A 16,109-nucleotide genomic window follows, 5' to 3' on the forward strand; every position below is an offset into this window, starting at 1 on the left:
ATGGGTTCATGTCATCCCCCATGTTGTCTTGATCTAACAATGTGGGAGATGACACACCGCCTGAAATGGATCGGCCCATCTCAGGTATTTGAATCGACCTACACAAAACAAAACATCTATATGAACTTATGACTAACAAAGCATTTCGCTTTAAATGAATCCAAAGGAGATCTAATCATTATTTCACATAACTCAGTGTACACTTTTTGCACAACAGCCATAATTTTTATTAAAATTTGGGGTTCTATCCTTGTACAACAGGCATAATTTTTATTAAAATCACCAACAGACTCGAGCATTACTCAGTGTACACATTTTCATAAATGTTATTCAAAAAGTAAGAAATTACATCCTATGCCAACAAATCAAGCTCATGGTTCTTTCCATACGATATATGGTGAACTATAGAAAGATCAATTATGAAATAAACAAAAAAAATCTAAGCATTAGTAATTGCATGATTCTTAAACAGTCTCAAACTAAAAAACCAATGGATGAAAGATTCCTTTCTTTCTCTATGCACTTATAAGAATCGATTCATTTTGTTGTCAAGTTGAAAAAATTTGGATTTATTGAGATATACGGAAGTGATTGCATCACCCATGTTGTGGGTTATAAGTAGTGGCCTAGAGACAGTGCCCTATAGTGCTTTACTGGTTAGCTTTAGGGACATGGTCTTTTAGCTAGCTAGAAGAATTTAAACAATCCAAGTTCGGGATTGAAGATACAGCTGCCCCTTGGCACATGTAAAAAAATTTCTAGAGACTTTATCAATTCTTGTTTAGATATAAAATGTAAGCAAGTTTTTTTTTATTGGAGGTGGGTATTTTTGATGAATGGTTTGTTTTTAACCCAGTCTTGTAGATGTGAAGGCAGCAACTCATTGAATTTTTTATGCCTAAAGGTGGTAATTAAAGCAGAAAGATCATACTCTTAAACCTAGTTCCATGAAACAAATTATTAAATTAGATGTAAGTTTTCCCCTTCCATCACTGTTAGTCACTGTGTTGGACTGTAATGACCCAAGTCGTTGTGTTGGAGTGTGATGACCCAAGTAAACCCTATTGTTGAAAGTGCTACAAAAATCAAAACGAATTTTGAGTATCACAACTATAAGTTCCTTAAGCTTACTGTCCATCGATCCACCAGTGCTAGCCATGTAAATTGAAAGAAAAAGCAATATGCCCTCATGTCCATCCACTCAAAAGAAATGAAACATATGTACCCAAAAAATTCAGGTCTTTGGGATCACTACAAGGTTAAAAACATATATAAAAAAAAACTTGTGAGACAGAGAGTGCAGGAAAGTGCAGCTATGACTCCAATGCTTATACCCTAAATATACCCAAAAAAATATTGAGAGAGAAAGTGCAGCTATGGCTCCAATGCTTATACCACAAATATACCCAAAAAATTCTTGAGAGAGAGACAGAGAAAGTGCCTCTATGGCTCCAATGCCTATGCCCCAAATATACCCAAAAAAAATCTTAAGAGAGAGAGACAGTACAGGAAAGTGCAGCTATGGATCCAATGCATATACCTCAAATAAGTGCAGTCTGAATTCTCTATTGAGAGAGAGAAAGAAGAGGAGCATACCTGGTTCAGCGGTATTGCAAGTAAGGCGAGGGTATTGCAAAGCTTGGAGGTTGCAACAGCCTGGGCGATGGTTGTGCCGCAAGCACAGAGGGGGAGGGAGAGAAGAAGAGGCAGGGCTCGGTGATGGTAGTACAGCATGCATAGGGGAGAGAGAGGAAGAGGCACATGGGATAGAAAGAGGAGGAAAAGCATGGCATTCCAGGTATTTTGAAGAGAGAGAGAGTTTTTAGGTGAGAGAAACAGCTATCCTATGTCAGCTGTCAAGAGAGAGAAGACGTTACGGTTTGAAATTTGCAGCCATATATATATATATATATATGTTTGTCTAGAGTTAACAACCCAAGATATAAAGGTTCAAGTTAGAAGGGATTGTGACGCGTGTATTATCAAAACAATCATTACTTTTTTATTAAAAAATTATTTAAATAAGTAATTTTACCATTCAGCAAGGGCAAATTTGAAATTTTTGTAAAATTACAATGGCATTTTGGAAGTTAGTGTCCAAGAATTTTATTTGTAGAGTGCCCTTGTCATTTAGTTAAAATTTCAATTTTACCTCTTATAGAGATGACAAAAGTATCATTTGTCTTGTAGTAATATTTACAAAATTGCTCTACAAAAGTAACTTTTTTTAAAAAAATAAACTACAAAATTAATAAATTCACCCTTCACAACTTTCACTATCTTGAACTTTGTAATTTGAAAGGTTGTGAAGTCTAGAATACCCCTATATATATATATATATATATATATATATATATATATATATATATATATATATATATATATATATAATTTGCGATAGATGGTGAAGTTAAAACTGTTTTGCATTGCAGATCTTGCAAAATGGACAAGACTGTGGCAGTTCACCTCGACGAGCTTGGCTACACGAAAGAGATGCCGTTCCAATTTTGAGGCTCCTGGATTTTTCTTCCATGTTTTTTTTTTTCCTTTCAGACAGTGATACATTCCAATTTGGTCCCCCTTGTTGAACAATATACTTGATTCATTGTTGGTGCTAAAGAAAAGTCTCTCTTATTGACTATGCTTATATGCTCTCGAGAGGCTTCTACGTGTTTTGTTTCATGCTTAGTTTATTGGTTATGCATTTTGGCTTGACTAAATCTCTCACCAATTTGGTTGCTAGTCCAATTCCGATAACATCATTAACCTATTAGAGAGGGAGAGAGAGTTAATGTTTGATGAAGTAGCGCCAGATATCCAACAGATCAAGAATAAGATTCTTCAGAGCATGGAGCTGGTTTAGTATTGCTAAGGAGGGGCGGGGGTATCTAAACTTGATGTGGAAAATAATACTGCATTCCTTTCAGACAGGTAAGACCAAAATGCAGGTGAACACCACCAAGTAGAAGTTGTTATAGCTTAATTTTGATGGATCTTCGTTTGGGAATCCAAAAAAGGTAGGAATTGGGGGGCATGTCGTGATTATAATGGTAATATTTGTTTTTTGCTATGCTGCTCCCTGTAGAGAGGTTATTGCTAATCATGCTGAAATGTTAACCCTTGTTAAAGGGCTATCTATTTGGAAAGAAAAAAAATTAGGTAATTATCTGACAGTTGAAGGTGATTCCCTGAATGTTATAAATTGGTGTAATTTATCTTTGAGACCTCTATGGTGACTCAGATATATTTGGATGCAAGTTATGGATTTGGTAGCAGGATTTTTTATTTCTTTCGATCATGTGTATAGGGAGGCAAATTTCATAGCTAATGATTTGCCCAAGAAGGGAGCCCTATCTGATTCATTAGTAGTTTCGATGGCTTTATTTTAATCTTTGTTATGTTTGTAATGGATCCATTTAATCAATAAAGTGAAGTACTCCTATAAATAAAAAAAGGAGAGAGAGTTAACTTTTTCCATTTTGATGGTACACTATAAATTCGAATTCCCCTGCTTATTATTTATCAACAGTGTCTAAAAAACCAAATTGGTGGGTCGAACCAGTTTATCAACAGTGTCTAAAAAACCAAATTGATGGGTCGAACCAATTACGCACCCATTCCCATAAAAAGCTATCAAATTCTTGGGGATTAACTTCGAAAACCTATTGGAAATACTGGAACAAGACAAAAATGGTTTATTAGACTTTAACCAGTTACCAACCAGCTCCAAGCCGGCTCATGCAATTTCAAGCAGGCTCGTCAAAAAAAATTTAAAAAAAATTACTTATCAATGTTTAAAAAATAAGTCGAATCACATCCCGAACCACATCCAGAGCAAGCAATCCGAAGCTCCCACTTCATGATATTTTTTCATTTTCCTCATTCATATTGAGAAATCCTAAATTCGTATTTTCCATTTTCTCTTTGAGAAAAGCTAGGTTCAACTCAAACTCAGAACGCGCACAAGTCAAAGGGCTACCCATTCACAATTTGTAGTTCTGTATGGCTTTTAATTTCATGCAGTTCAATTATGCAATTCTTAAAAGTATAATTACTTAAGTGGGAATAACCACTACAAGTCCAGAGACCTACAACTAGGGGGTGGCCACCAAATCACAGCCCCATCAATTCAATGTACAGTGATAATGAAATGGGATATCATCTTTCACTAGGAGTGGCAATGGACCCGACCAGACCAGACCTGAAACTCGACGGGGAGACCCAACCTTCAGTCCAGGTATAGGTCTACAATTTGGACCTGAATACTGGGTCCGGCCAGACCCAACCCGTTGCCACCCTTATCCTTCCCCAGTCCACTTAATTATAATCCCAACAATTTTCAACTTGTTCAGAATATACCCAACCCAATTCAAAGGGAACCATTAATTTGAGAAAATTGTATATATCTTTCTGTTATCCCAAAAGGGTGGATATTTACCGAGAATGCATGATCATAATCCCTTAATTACAAAAATTTTACGACAAGGGTCACGAAAATACAAATTTTTACAAGAAGGAAACTCCATAATAACAGCTATGACCTGGTAACAAACCAGTAATAAGAACAAAGGAACGAGTTTATCAATAACCCGGCGATTCAAATCGATCTTGCACAATTCTCATCTATTTTATTGTTTATTTTTTTTCATCTTCACTATAAATAAAACAAAAAACTTATATTAAGTATCCACAAAGTGCACCACAAATATTCTTAAAATTGAAAAAGCCTCCGATAGATCATCTCAACCTCGGGTATGAAAAACAAAAACACAAACTTAAAAAAAAAACATCTCATAACAAATTAAACGAGCCGTCTATTTTTCTAAAGGAAGAGTATTTGGTGAGTCAACAGACTCGCCTATTCTTGTGTGATCTCCCTCCAAAATATGTCAAAGATGTTTTTTCGATCTAAAATTTTAAGGTTTGATAACATCAACTATAGCCTATAGGAATTCATAGTTAGGAAGTCAGAGATTAGCAATAAATCGGTTCACTATAAAATTGAAAACAAATCATTTTTATTTAAACAACTCGGATGAAAAAATCGAGTAAAAGAATATAGATCAACAAAAATACTTCATATAAAAATATCGCGAATATATCGGACTAGGCTCAAAAAATCAGATAAGTTTAACATCACACCTACTTAAGCACATACATAAAAAAAATACACGAATTTTTTCTTATTAAATATTTTGATTATGTTATGATGACCCTCCCTCAATAACTATGATTCAAAGCATAATTTCATGCCAAACCATTGATTTCTTAGGGTTGATAGGTGACCCAAAACATCACTATATGAATTGATGAGGTGTGAACCGTATGATTAACCATACCCCTTCTAACCAAACAAATTGTGTTTTAAATATTTTCATTTTCAAATATGCTCTAAAGTCACCAACCGTCCAATCGAACTTACCTCTCTCTAAAATCTGCTTTCTATAAACCTAATCTCACTCTCTAACTTGCTCATGGTATAGCATCCATCCCTTATCCTCTCTCTATCTAGCATAAAAATCCTCCTATTTCAAACACAGCAATTAGGTTAGAGAGAAAAAGAAGAGCGTCCGAACTTTTCCCAGAGCAAGAAGAATAAAACCCTAAATTCTTTATTTATCAAAGCTTCTGTTCAACCTTCGCTTCTAACCCAAAAGAATCTCTTCTGCACCCAAAGCCTTCATTATGAGGTGCCCACAGCCACAGAAAAACAGTCACAAAGTTGCTCGAAGAAAAATCTCCTCACAACAGGATTAGTTATAAGCTTGGGTGAGAGAGGACATGCAAATACACAAAATCTCATAAGATTAGGTATAAGCTTGGATGAGAGAGAGGGCATGCAAATACACAAAATCTCAAAGATGAAAGATTAGGTTTGGTTTTTTTTTAAAAAAAATTAGGCTTTTATATTAAAAGAGTAATGCCTTTGAGCTCTAATATATGTAATGGATGAGTAATGCCTTTAAGCTCTAATATATATCATGGATTTATGGGTAGATCGTTATCAAGCCAAAATTTGAGGACTTTTGATTTAATGACTTTCGTGCATTTTTATTCCAATTTGTTTCTACTTTGTGACGTTCAACTTTGTGAGGTTATTCCAATTTGTTTCTACTTTGTGACGTTCAACTTTGTGAGGTAAAATCAACATGAGATTGCATCTTTTAAGTTTCAAATTAGAAAGAAATACTCTGGATGTTTCTTTCTAAGCTACTATAGAAATATTTTGTTTAGAAATAATATGTTTTTTAGAAAGTACGAAAATAGCAGTACACATAACAGGAAATAAAAAATTTATATTTCAAAAAATATTTACAGGTAAGAAAAGGATACATTTTTTGGTCATCATCAAGTCATTTTTGTTAAAAACACGTTTCATACGTTCTTTTGGAAAAAATAAGCTTTCTTTTTTTTTGTCGTTTTTGTTAAAAGTACGTTTTATACTTTTTTTTTTACCAAATAAGGGCTTTTTTTTTTTTTTTTTTTCTAAGCTTTCGTTCCAAACATTTTTCTTAAAAGAAAACTTTATATATAACCAAACCTCTCAAATTTGAGCCTACCTAAAAAAAATTTCACTAGAAGAGGTGGTTTTTGATGCCCAAATATCTTCAAATTGATAGGCATCGACATGCCTAAACATGAAAACAAAATTAATTTCAAGTATTGAAAGTAGCGTATTTTGTACCGCATATTTGAACCGTCAATTTTCCAGATTTTTCAAGCTATCATGGATCTGTCGATCTATATTATTTTTGAAACTTCAAACTATATAAATAAATATAAAATATATGTTAATGCTATCACAAAGATTTCCAATATTGAAACCACATTTCTCGACGCTATTGGAAAATAAGCTCTAATTTGATTGTTTAGAGCCTAAGCTCTATACAAACAGCACCCTTTTCTTAAAAAGTCCGATTTTATGAATAATATCACATTTTAAAAGGCAATTTGCTAACTACGTAGGAATTTAAATTTGCAATTTTTCTTTTCCGCAAAATATAAATATTATTTTTTTGAATTCTTTCTTTAACCGTCCCATTTTAACATAGTGAATGCAACATGTTCTAAAATCTTTCTTATCCAAAAAGTCGGATATACATGCAGCCTTCCCACAATTGGATTGCAGGCAGGGTTATTTATGGAGCCATTGATCAAGAGCCTTAAAACAGGTTTCCTAGGAAGGCACAATTTTCTTATACCACTAGCTACAAGTGAATGAATAAGATTCCATTTTTAAAGTGTCCAAAATGCCACGATTTCTACTTACCTCATGATTTCACAATTCAAATACAAGCAAATCGTAATCAGAATCAATGATAAAACAAAGACAAGGGTGAGAATCATCAGTTTTAACCGATCAGAAGGTCTACATGGAAAAGGAAGACAGAATTTCAGAGAAAATTTCTAACAAAACCTTCCTAAAATAACATTGGACCCTCTCCCTTAATATCACTGATCCCCAGGTATGCTTTTAATAATGTCAGAATCACCTACAAGTACAGAGAAACTGAATCAGTCATGTCATTAAGGAATATCTTTGTGGGGTCTTCCAGGTATGAAAACACTTGCATTAAAGAGAGAAGAGAGAGAGAGAGAGAGAGAGAGAGAGAGAGAGAGTTGCTTTAGCCATGTATGCAGAGTTGAATTTGAGAGAAAAACAATAACTTTTCAGGTCTTTCTACTTCCCACCATAATTATCGTCTCGCTTTTAAGACAGCGAGAGACAAATGAGCACTTTAGCATCTTTTTGGGTCTTCTTAGTCCCCCCATCAATATTGAGTTGTTTTAGAGAGCGTGAGAGAGAGACCATTGAGCATCTTGAGAGATAGAGTGAGAGACCATTGAGCATTTTGAGAGAGAGAGACCATTGAGCATTTTAACCATGCAGGAGAGAGGGAGAGAGAGAGAGAGAGAGAGAGAGAGAGAGAGACAGAGACAGAGACAGAGAGAGAGAGAGAGAGAGAGGCAATATATTTAGGATCCATTTAGTCCCATCAACATTGACTTTGTTTTTTGACAGAGTTGTGGAAGACAAACCTGGATCTGTAATACTGAGACAGCACACTCGGAAATACTTGCCACAAGCAGTTCCAAGATCTACATTGTCTGATACAAAGAATCAAAACGATGGGAATGAGAATTAAAGAAATCAAAACATCTTGATGAAACTAGTAATCTGAGAAGGTATATATAAAGACGGAATGTGATTTCCAATGATCAGGGTCATCAGCAAATTCGGTGTGAGAATGGCAGTGCAACATGCTCAGAAGTTTGCTTTGCCCTTCACACATGAAATACCTAGCATCCTAAAACTCGAAAGCAATGTTCTTATAATGATAGATTGCCACCCCTTAAATCTCGTACCGACAACAATCCTCAAAGGCCAATTGAATAATCCATCTCAGAAAATGATAATATTAGCCAACCAGCCTGTAGCTAGCATATGCACCTATATAGCACAGAATAGGTGGGATGACCAATGAAGAAAGAGATTAATAGCTACTACTTGTGCATTAATCAATTAGGATTTTAAGAAAAAGGACCTGATGACCATTTAGAAAAAAATGAACACACAAAGTTGAGGTAAAATGAGTACACTGTTCAATCATTCATTCTGTTTCTTTTTCCTATTACTGTGCTATAGGCTGTTTGTGTTATCATGCAAGTATATGGACTATGAGTGACTCATGCAAAGTGCAGCACCTCAAGAGCACAAATAATGTATTCACAATATGCATGACAACCGTATGACAAAGAAAAGAAGAAATAATCGATGACATCAATTCAAAAGCATCTGAATCAAGTGAAGCAACTAGAAAATTGTCAATCTTTGAATGTTTTCAATACGATACTATTTATCCCTAAACATCGTAACCTCTAGAAACATTTGCCTTGAAGAGAGCCACAATCATCAAAAAAGCCAGCAAATCCCCCATCTCAGGCATAGGCATGCAATCTCCTTGAATGTGGCCATATAAAATGTCTGTCCATTACTACTGCCCTACAAATTATACTAACCCCTTTTGAGCTTCTCAACCACCCCAGTAAAAACTTGAAGCAAGGAAATTTTGTGAATTGGGATGTCACAATGAGGTACACTAACTCTCCACCCTGAGTCAAGCTTCAAAAGTTGAGGAACTAGAGAAAGCCATCAATTACTTGCTCATCTTTTGGTAGGTCACCTTATGAGGAGCCCGAAAAAGAGTCAATAATAACTAGCTCAGGTCAAATTTCCCATCAGGGTAGTTTTTTCTTTTGGTAGGTCGGAATGGGATAAGACCAACGACCAAAATTAAATGACCGAGTCACCAAAAGAAGGAAAACTTGAGTGAAATCCTTGTTCCAGGAGTATTACTTTAACATGCAGGTACAGACAGATCATCAATGGGATAAGAGCCTAGTACACAGTGTTCCAAACATCAACAATTTGACAAATCAAGTCAACGACCGAAATTAAATGAATGGGTCACCAAAAGAAGGAAAACTTTGAGTCAAACCCTCGTTCCAGGAGTATTACTTTCACATGCAGGTACAGACAGATCATCTCATAAATAGACCACCAATTAACTAATTTCTGTATCAGATCTTCTCAGAACTTGATTATTTACTGGCTAGATTTTGAAACATGACCGGTGTTCATGAACAAAGAATGTTAATGAACTAGATCTGGGACTAGAAACATGACAGGTGCTCATGACTTGTTCGGAGTCTCCAGCCCAATAATGAGAACAAAACAATATCTCCCAAAAGGGATAACAAATACATCTTAGATCCCTAAAGGCACCATGCTCTCAACAGAAAGCTATCTTCTTAAGAGAGCGACAACAGCATTTTGCCAAGCACTTTCATACCTAAATAGGTATGAAGCTGCTTTCCCACCAAAATGCATTGAGCACCCCTTTGGCATGGAATGCACTTTCCAATCCAATAAACCATACAATGGAACAAAAATGGGAAAATGGCATCCAGTAAGAAAGGAATTTCTCAGATTCGATTCCTGCAAAACAAAAAAAATGCCCTACAAGAAAGGTGACAATGAATGAAATTTGAAAAGCTGAATCAACTCCCTGATCTTCCACACATTGTGTAAACTGAGCTGGAATCAGTTCTACACATGATTTCCAAGTTCTTAGCATGCAAACAATCAGCTTTTCTTCCACCACAACGTCAATAAGATGCAATGCAATCTACAGGTGTCCATGGGTAAAATTTCACATACAAGGCTGTCCTAGGATCTGAATCCACTCTCTTCAATCACATCGCCCTGTAGAACACTTCTATCAATTTTAGGGTCTTTACCACCTAAGAACATTCCATATCACTCCTATCAATTTTAGGGCTTTACAACCTAAGAACATTCCATATCACAACAATTTCGTCCCGAGTCTAGGCCATTTCTATTCCTTCCCACAAAACAAAAGGTGAAAACACTCTGATCAGCAACTACAACTTATAGATCTAAGACTATGACTAGACTATTCGCTCATTTCATACTTTGCTCATCAAGAAATTCAAAATCAATAATTCAAAACAACACGCATTCCTTTCTTAAATGCAGAAAGATAATTTTTATAGACTATGGAGAAGCAAGTTCAAATTCCTGAGGCTCCTCACAGAAATAAGGCTTCCTTTCATGAAAACACAATTGTTTATAATGACACTTCATGGTAAACATCGCTCTAAATTTTTCAAAGCAGCAAACAAGAAGATACAGGATTGCCAATGAATTCAAAAAGATTCAGAAAATATTGAGACTGCATAAGCAGAAATGGATAAATAACAAACTAAAAAAATAATGAAGAGAATCTTAATGTGCAACAGAAATAAGTTTGGGAATCAATCGCAAGAACATACAATTCTAAAAAGTTACAAATTTGTCTAATCAAGGGAAACATAAAAAAAAAAAATTAATGGAATGCATAAATTTTTAAAACATCATGATCGCAAGCTACACACATGGTTTGGAGAACAAAATAAATAGCGCACACGGAAAAAAAGTCCGTAAATTAAATAACCAAGTATAAGTACAGTAGCACACACAAAAAGTCAAACTACTCAGAATAAGGAACTTACTCCCATTGAAATGGTGAACTCCAACTTTTGCAAGCATAGCATAGTACTCGATCTCAGACTTCCGAAGTGGTGGGCAGTTGTTTGCAATAATTATCAATTTCCCTACAAATGACAAGGACAAGGAATCAGCACTGATCTTCACAAGATAAACCAGTACAATATGACATGTCAAGCCATCTTAGAAATGAAAAAACTTAAAGCACAAAAAGATTCATACAGAATTACATATGAAATGAAATAGAGGACCATGAGAAAATCCTGCAAATGGTTCACAGAAAATTAGATGAACAATTGCACTCAGGAAAATTCAGACCACGCCAATCATAGGGTCAAAAATGAAAATTCAGACCATGCAAATCATAGGATCAAAACTGAACAATATACAAGAAGCATCGAGTGTTCCGCAATTTACAAATAAAAATGAAATCAATGAAAAGATTCAACTGGAAGGAAGGTCAACTAAAGGCACAGGATGGCACTGATCTAAATAGCACATGGCAAACATACTACATTTTAAAAAAAAAATACCTACAACTTAAAACAAGCATATTACTTAATTTTAATCTTTTGTCAATGCTTCAGCGCGGTAGAACTCTCAGGTATACAAAGCAACAAAACACATGCCTGATACTTAAAAAAGGCCACTTGATCAGCAAAAATATCGAACAAAATTCCTCAAATTGAAGAAACAAACGAAGAAATGGAAGCTTGTTGCTTTTCAATGTAGAGTAGCAGGTAAAACAATAAATGGTGTAATAAAAAAGAACAAGCTCTCACCACATTATCAAATATTCCTTAAGAAGGAAATTTCACAATGAAAAAATATGTTCACAACCTTAACAGATATACCCAACTATACTTCATTTCCCAATTTTTCCAAGAAATACCACATAGCAAGGTATCCCAACAGGGCAATCGCTTCACTAAATACCATTATTTCATGACATTTATGACCATTCTATCTTGCAAAGGCATCGAAGATTAATAAAATCGAGAAACTTTATATTTCATGGTAATTTTTTATTTTTATCTTTTTTTTGGGGGGGGGGGGAGAGTCCAAACACAGATATTTTTGTGGTGATGCATTCACAATGCCACAATGCAGATGCAATATAAAATCCTAATAAAGCAAGAGGGACAAAGTCCATGTTAAAAATAAAAATAACAAAAAGGCTATTTCACAACAGGTAATAATAGACTCAAAACAGACATAACATAATAAAAACTTCGATTTCATGCAATTTACCTTTAGAGCTCCTCAGAGATCTGAGGACGGTTTTGTAACCCAATGTGTACTTCCCACTCTTCATCACGAGAGCCAGTCTGTTGTTGATACTTTCTTGTGTCTTTTTCTGGAAGAAATACAAAAATAATCTCGCTCAGTGAAACAAGTAGAAAACAATGACTAAAAACCCGACGTACCCAAAATATGAATGAATCATAGAAAATATAACAAAAAAGTATCCTTACAACTGAGGAAAACAAAATTCACTATTATAATGAAAATGACAAAATTAAATCACTGAAATATATATTAATATTTTATTATAAGTAGAAAATTTATTAGAAGAACAACAAGACAGGAAATCAAATAATATAACATAGCTGGCACATATAAACATAAAATTAATGGGTGCTGATATATTCAACACTGAAATAAAGCAAAAAAATAAATGGGACATTCAATACTGATATATAGCAACAGCGTTAGATGTATAAGGGAAATCACATCATACAAATATCAAACAAGAAAAAACAGATTTGCATTTTGAAAGTTGTAATAAAGCATTAAGATTCAGTTCTCCGGATGGAAAATATACGTCTATAAGAGCAGTCAGATTAATAGAAATAACAGAAGAAAAGCAATAGTGTGGGCCTCAATGGTTTAAATGATGGCAATAGCAAAAACTAAAAGAAATGAATATCACATCAAAGCAATAGAGTAGGAAGTTGAATAGCAACTAGAGCAATTGATTCCCTTGAAATTTATAAAAGCTTGATCCACAAATACCAAACACAGAAATGAGAGGAAATATCATAAACTCAAAAAAGGAAAACAATAAATAAAGGAGAACTAGAAAACTTAGCATTCAATCTAAAAGAAGATAACATTCAGCCAACAAAGCCTAAAAAAGACAATTGTCGTTCAATGAACAAGAAAAACTTCCAATAACAAGTATAAATGAAAACCGAACAAGGAAAAGGAAATAGAACTTGAGATCTGAGAAAAAGTATACTTAAGAGTGCTATGAAGAATCACCACAAAATCTCAGATAATTGGATAGAACAACACAGAATAAATTCAGAGAGAGAGAGGGAGCATAAATGGATCAATCAAATCCTTTCCAAATCTCAGGAAAAAAATGGTCAGATAGCACGAAGAAGAAGTTCACAGAAAACATAAAATTGCATAAAAGTGCAGATAAACACCGTCACATAGAGATAAAGAGAGAGAACAATTGCATTTTCCAACTGATCCGAAAACATGGTGGAATAAATGGAAATTAAAATACATAACAACACATATAAGAGCGAGAGAGAGATCATAGATATACAGAAGTTCAAGTTCACTTAGGATCACCATGGCTGCCAATGCTAAAGTTTGTACATCCAAAAAAACAGAATCAAAGTGAAATGACGAGATAGGGTCCTTACTGTCTTCTTGGCAGTAACCATGGCTGCTGAAATGTTTGAGTTCCTGAGTTTCTTCTGAAATTAGGGTTTTCTGAAACTAGGGTTTTCTGCCCCCGGAGGAAGAGATGACGAGCCTGCAAAATAGCCCTTCCTCACTTTCAAAACCCTAATGAAGCTGGGATCTATATATAATATGACCAAAAAAAGAAACGCCCCCATCTTCATATTAAAGACACGAAGTCCAAAGATTTACAAAATCGAAAGGATATTGTTTATATAAAGGTGAGGCCCTAAACAATCAATTTAAGGCGTACCTCAAAAATCTATTGAAAAAAAGTTGTTTTAATGTTAAAAATCGTAAACTCCATCATCTCAACCTCAAGATGCATGAATATGAGAAAAAAATTAGATTTTAAATATTGAAAACAGTACATCTTATAATGTATTATTTACATCTTATAATGTATTATTTGGACTGTCAATTTTCAAGATTTTCAAGTGTTCATATATTTGATCAATCTAATATGTTTTAAAACTTTAAATTCTATAATTAGATATGAAAATAAATTTTCACCATCATAAAAATTTATGATACTAAAACAACACATTTCAATACCATTTAAAGGTGTGTTCTACTTTGATTGTTTAGGGCCTCGACTTTATACAAACCACACCCAAATCAAAAATCAAAATCAGGAGGGCCGCTGATCTAAAATTACCACTAGAGCCCCAAGAGCTCACATTTTTAATGCAATTTTCCCTATTAAACCTCACCTCTCCTATGTTTGATGAATGTTTTCATCATATCTTGCTTGTCTTTTGTATTTTGGCACATTTTAAGACTAAAAGATTCAATGAGTCTTGTTGATTCATATGGGCTTGCCTCTCTTTTTTTTTTCTTTTTTTTTGGTTTTTGGGGGGATGATTGGTGTTGGGTCAGTTCAGTGGGAATCAAACTTGTAATGTGCCGTCCACATTTATAGAGGATTTGAAATGCATCTTTAAATCACTGCAATTTCATGTCCATCTCAAATCCATGAACTTTGGAGCACCAAACTCCGTGTGGGTTTGTTGGTATTTGAAGAAGGGTGTGGTTCATTTAAGGTGCTAACTTTAAACAATAAAAATAAAAAAAAGTTTATATAAGGTTGCAACCTTAAAATGTAGGATTACAGATGCGCCTGAAAAATCCATCGAACGTCTTTTTTAGGTGTGTTATGGAGTTGGCACAAACTCTAAAATGATTTATCGGACTCTAAGCACACTTTAAGCTATCGGATTTCACATCTAATAGCTAAATGTTATCGTGATGATGTGTAAAAAAAATGAGTAATCTTGTAGTATCCAATCCATGTGGAAAAGTACCATACTCCCTAAGGAGCATATTCTATCATGCTTGCTAGGATATTTTAGCATGGTATGCTACGCAACATTCCATGATCCCCAACGAGCATATTGTAGTGTATTGATGGGGTTTGATTAGACCAAATATCTACATATTCAGTCCAGATTATGCTAATATTTACCACTTATTTTATGGAGCAAAGTGTACAATATGTTCTCTAGGGAGTATGATATGAGCTGACAAATAATTTACAAAATGCCAAACTTGCTCCAAATTTTGGGTGTGTAAAATATCAGCCAAGTAAACAAAAGGAAAACTTAAAGGATAATGGTTTGATAGGGCTGCAGCCTATCAAAATAAGTAAAGCCTCACCTCACAACTCATCAAAATTTGCAATTTAAGAGTTAGAAAACCTTTACATCGATCATATTGGCTTGAACATTATAATTGTGAAAAAAAAAAAAGGATTTCAAGCTCTCAAAATAGTGTATATTAGTTTAGACCAATGTTTTAAAAAGCGGCTCGGTGATCAGGATCGGGCACCTCAAAAACAGATCCGGATCGACGAATCGACGATCATGATCAGGAATCGGCTGAATCGGTCGGATTAAAGCTTCAAAAAAATCTGAAAAAATTATTAAAATTCATTATAAATGTTATTTTGTAGGAATCCCATAAGAAATGAGGGTACTACATTATTAACTTTCATTGTTTTCATCAATTTATGAATATTGAGATGTTCTTTCCCTATATGAACTTATGTTGACCATTAAATTTACATCACACAAAATAAATCAAGGAATTATCATGGATTAAGTATATAATCATATATGGACTACAATAAAGAATTAACTAAATCGATGAAAAATTGGCCACTAAAATCTCGAATTGGCTGAAAACCATAATACGCTAAAAAAACTCAAATTATTACAACCTAACTAACTATAATATTATATACCAACAATATTTTATAATTATTTTATTATATAAATAATAAAAAATCTAAAATATTTTATAATATCATCTAATTTAAAATGTATTATTGGCAACTGTA

At 34.2% G+C, this 16,109-nt stretch overlaps 1 protein-coding gene across 1 annotated transcript; it reads right to left on the reverse strand.

Annotated features, from left to right (window-relative positions):
• Positions 1-7,233: 7,233 nt before the first annotated feature.
• On the reverse strand, positions 7,234-13,878 carry LOC18427064 (large ribosomal subunit protein eL30). The gene is made up of 5 exons (XM_006836122.4): positions 13,732-13,878; positions 12,323-12,428; positions 11,077-11,178; positions 8,041-8,109; positions 7,234-7,493 (listed from the first exon to the last, which is right to left on the reverse strand). The coding sequence occupies exons 1-5, from the start codon at positions 13,750-13,752 to the stop codon at positions 7,453-7,455; spliced, it is 339 nt and encodes a 112-aa protein (XP_006836185.1). The 5' UTR covers positions 13,753-13,878; the 3' UTR covers positions 7,234-7,452.
• Positions 13,879-16,109: the final 2,231 nt, after the last annotated feature.

Source organism: Amborella trichopoda, chromosome 1 (genome assembly GCF_054954075.1).
Source record: "Amborella trichopoda isolate Santa Cruz 75 chromosome 1, AtrichopodaSantaCruz75HAP2 v2.0, whole genome shotgun sequence".
Classification (NCBI taxonomy): Eukaryota; Viridiplantae; Streptophyta; class Magnoliopsida; order Amborellales; family Amborellaceae; genus Amborella; species Amborella trichopoda.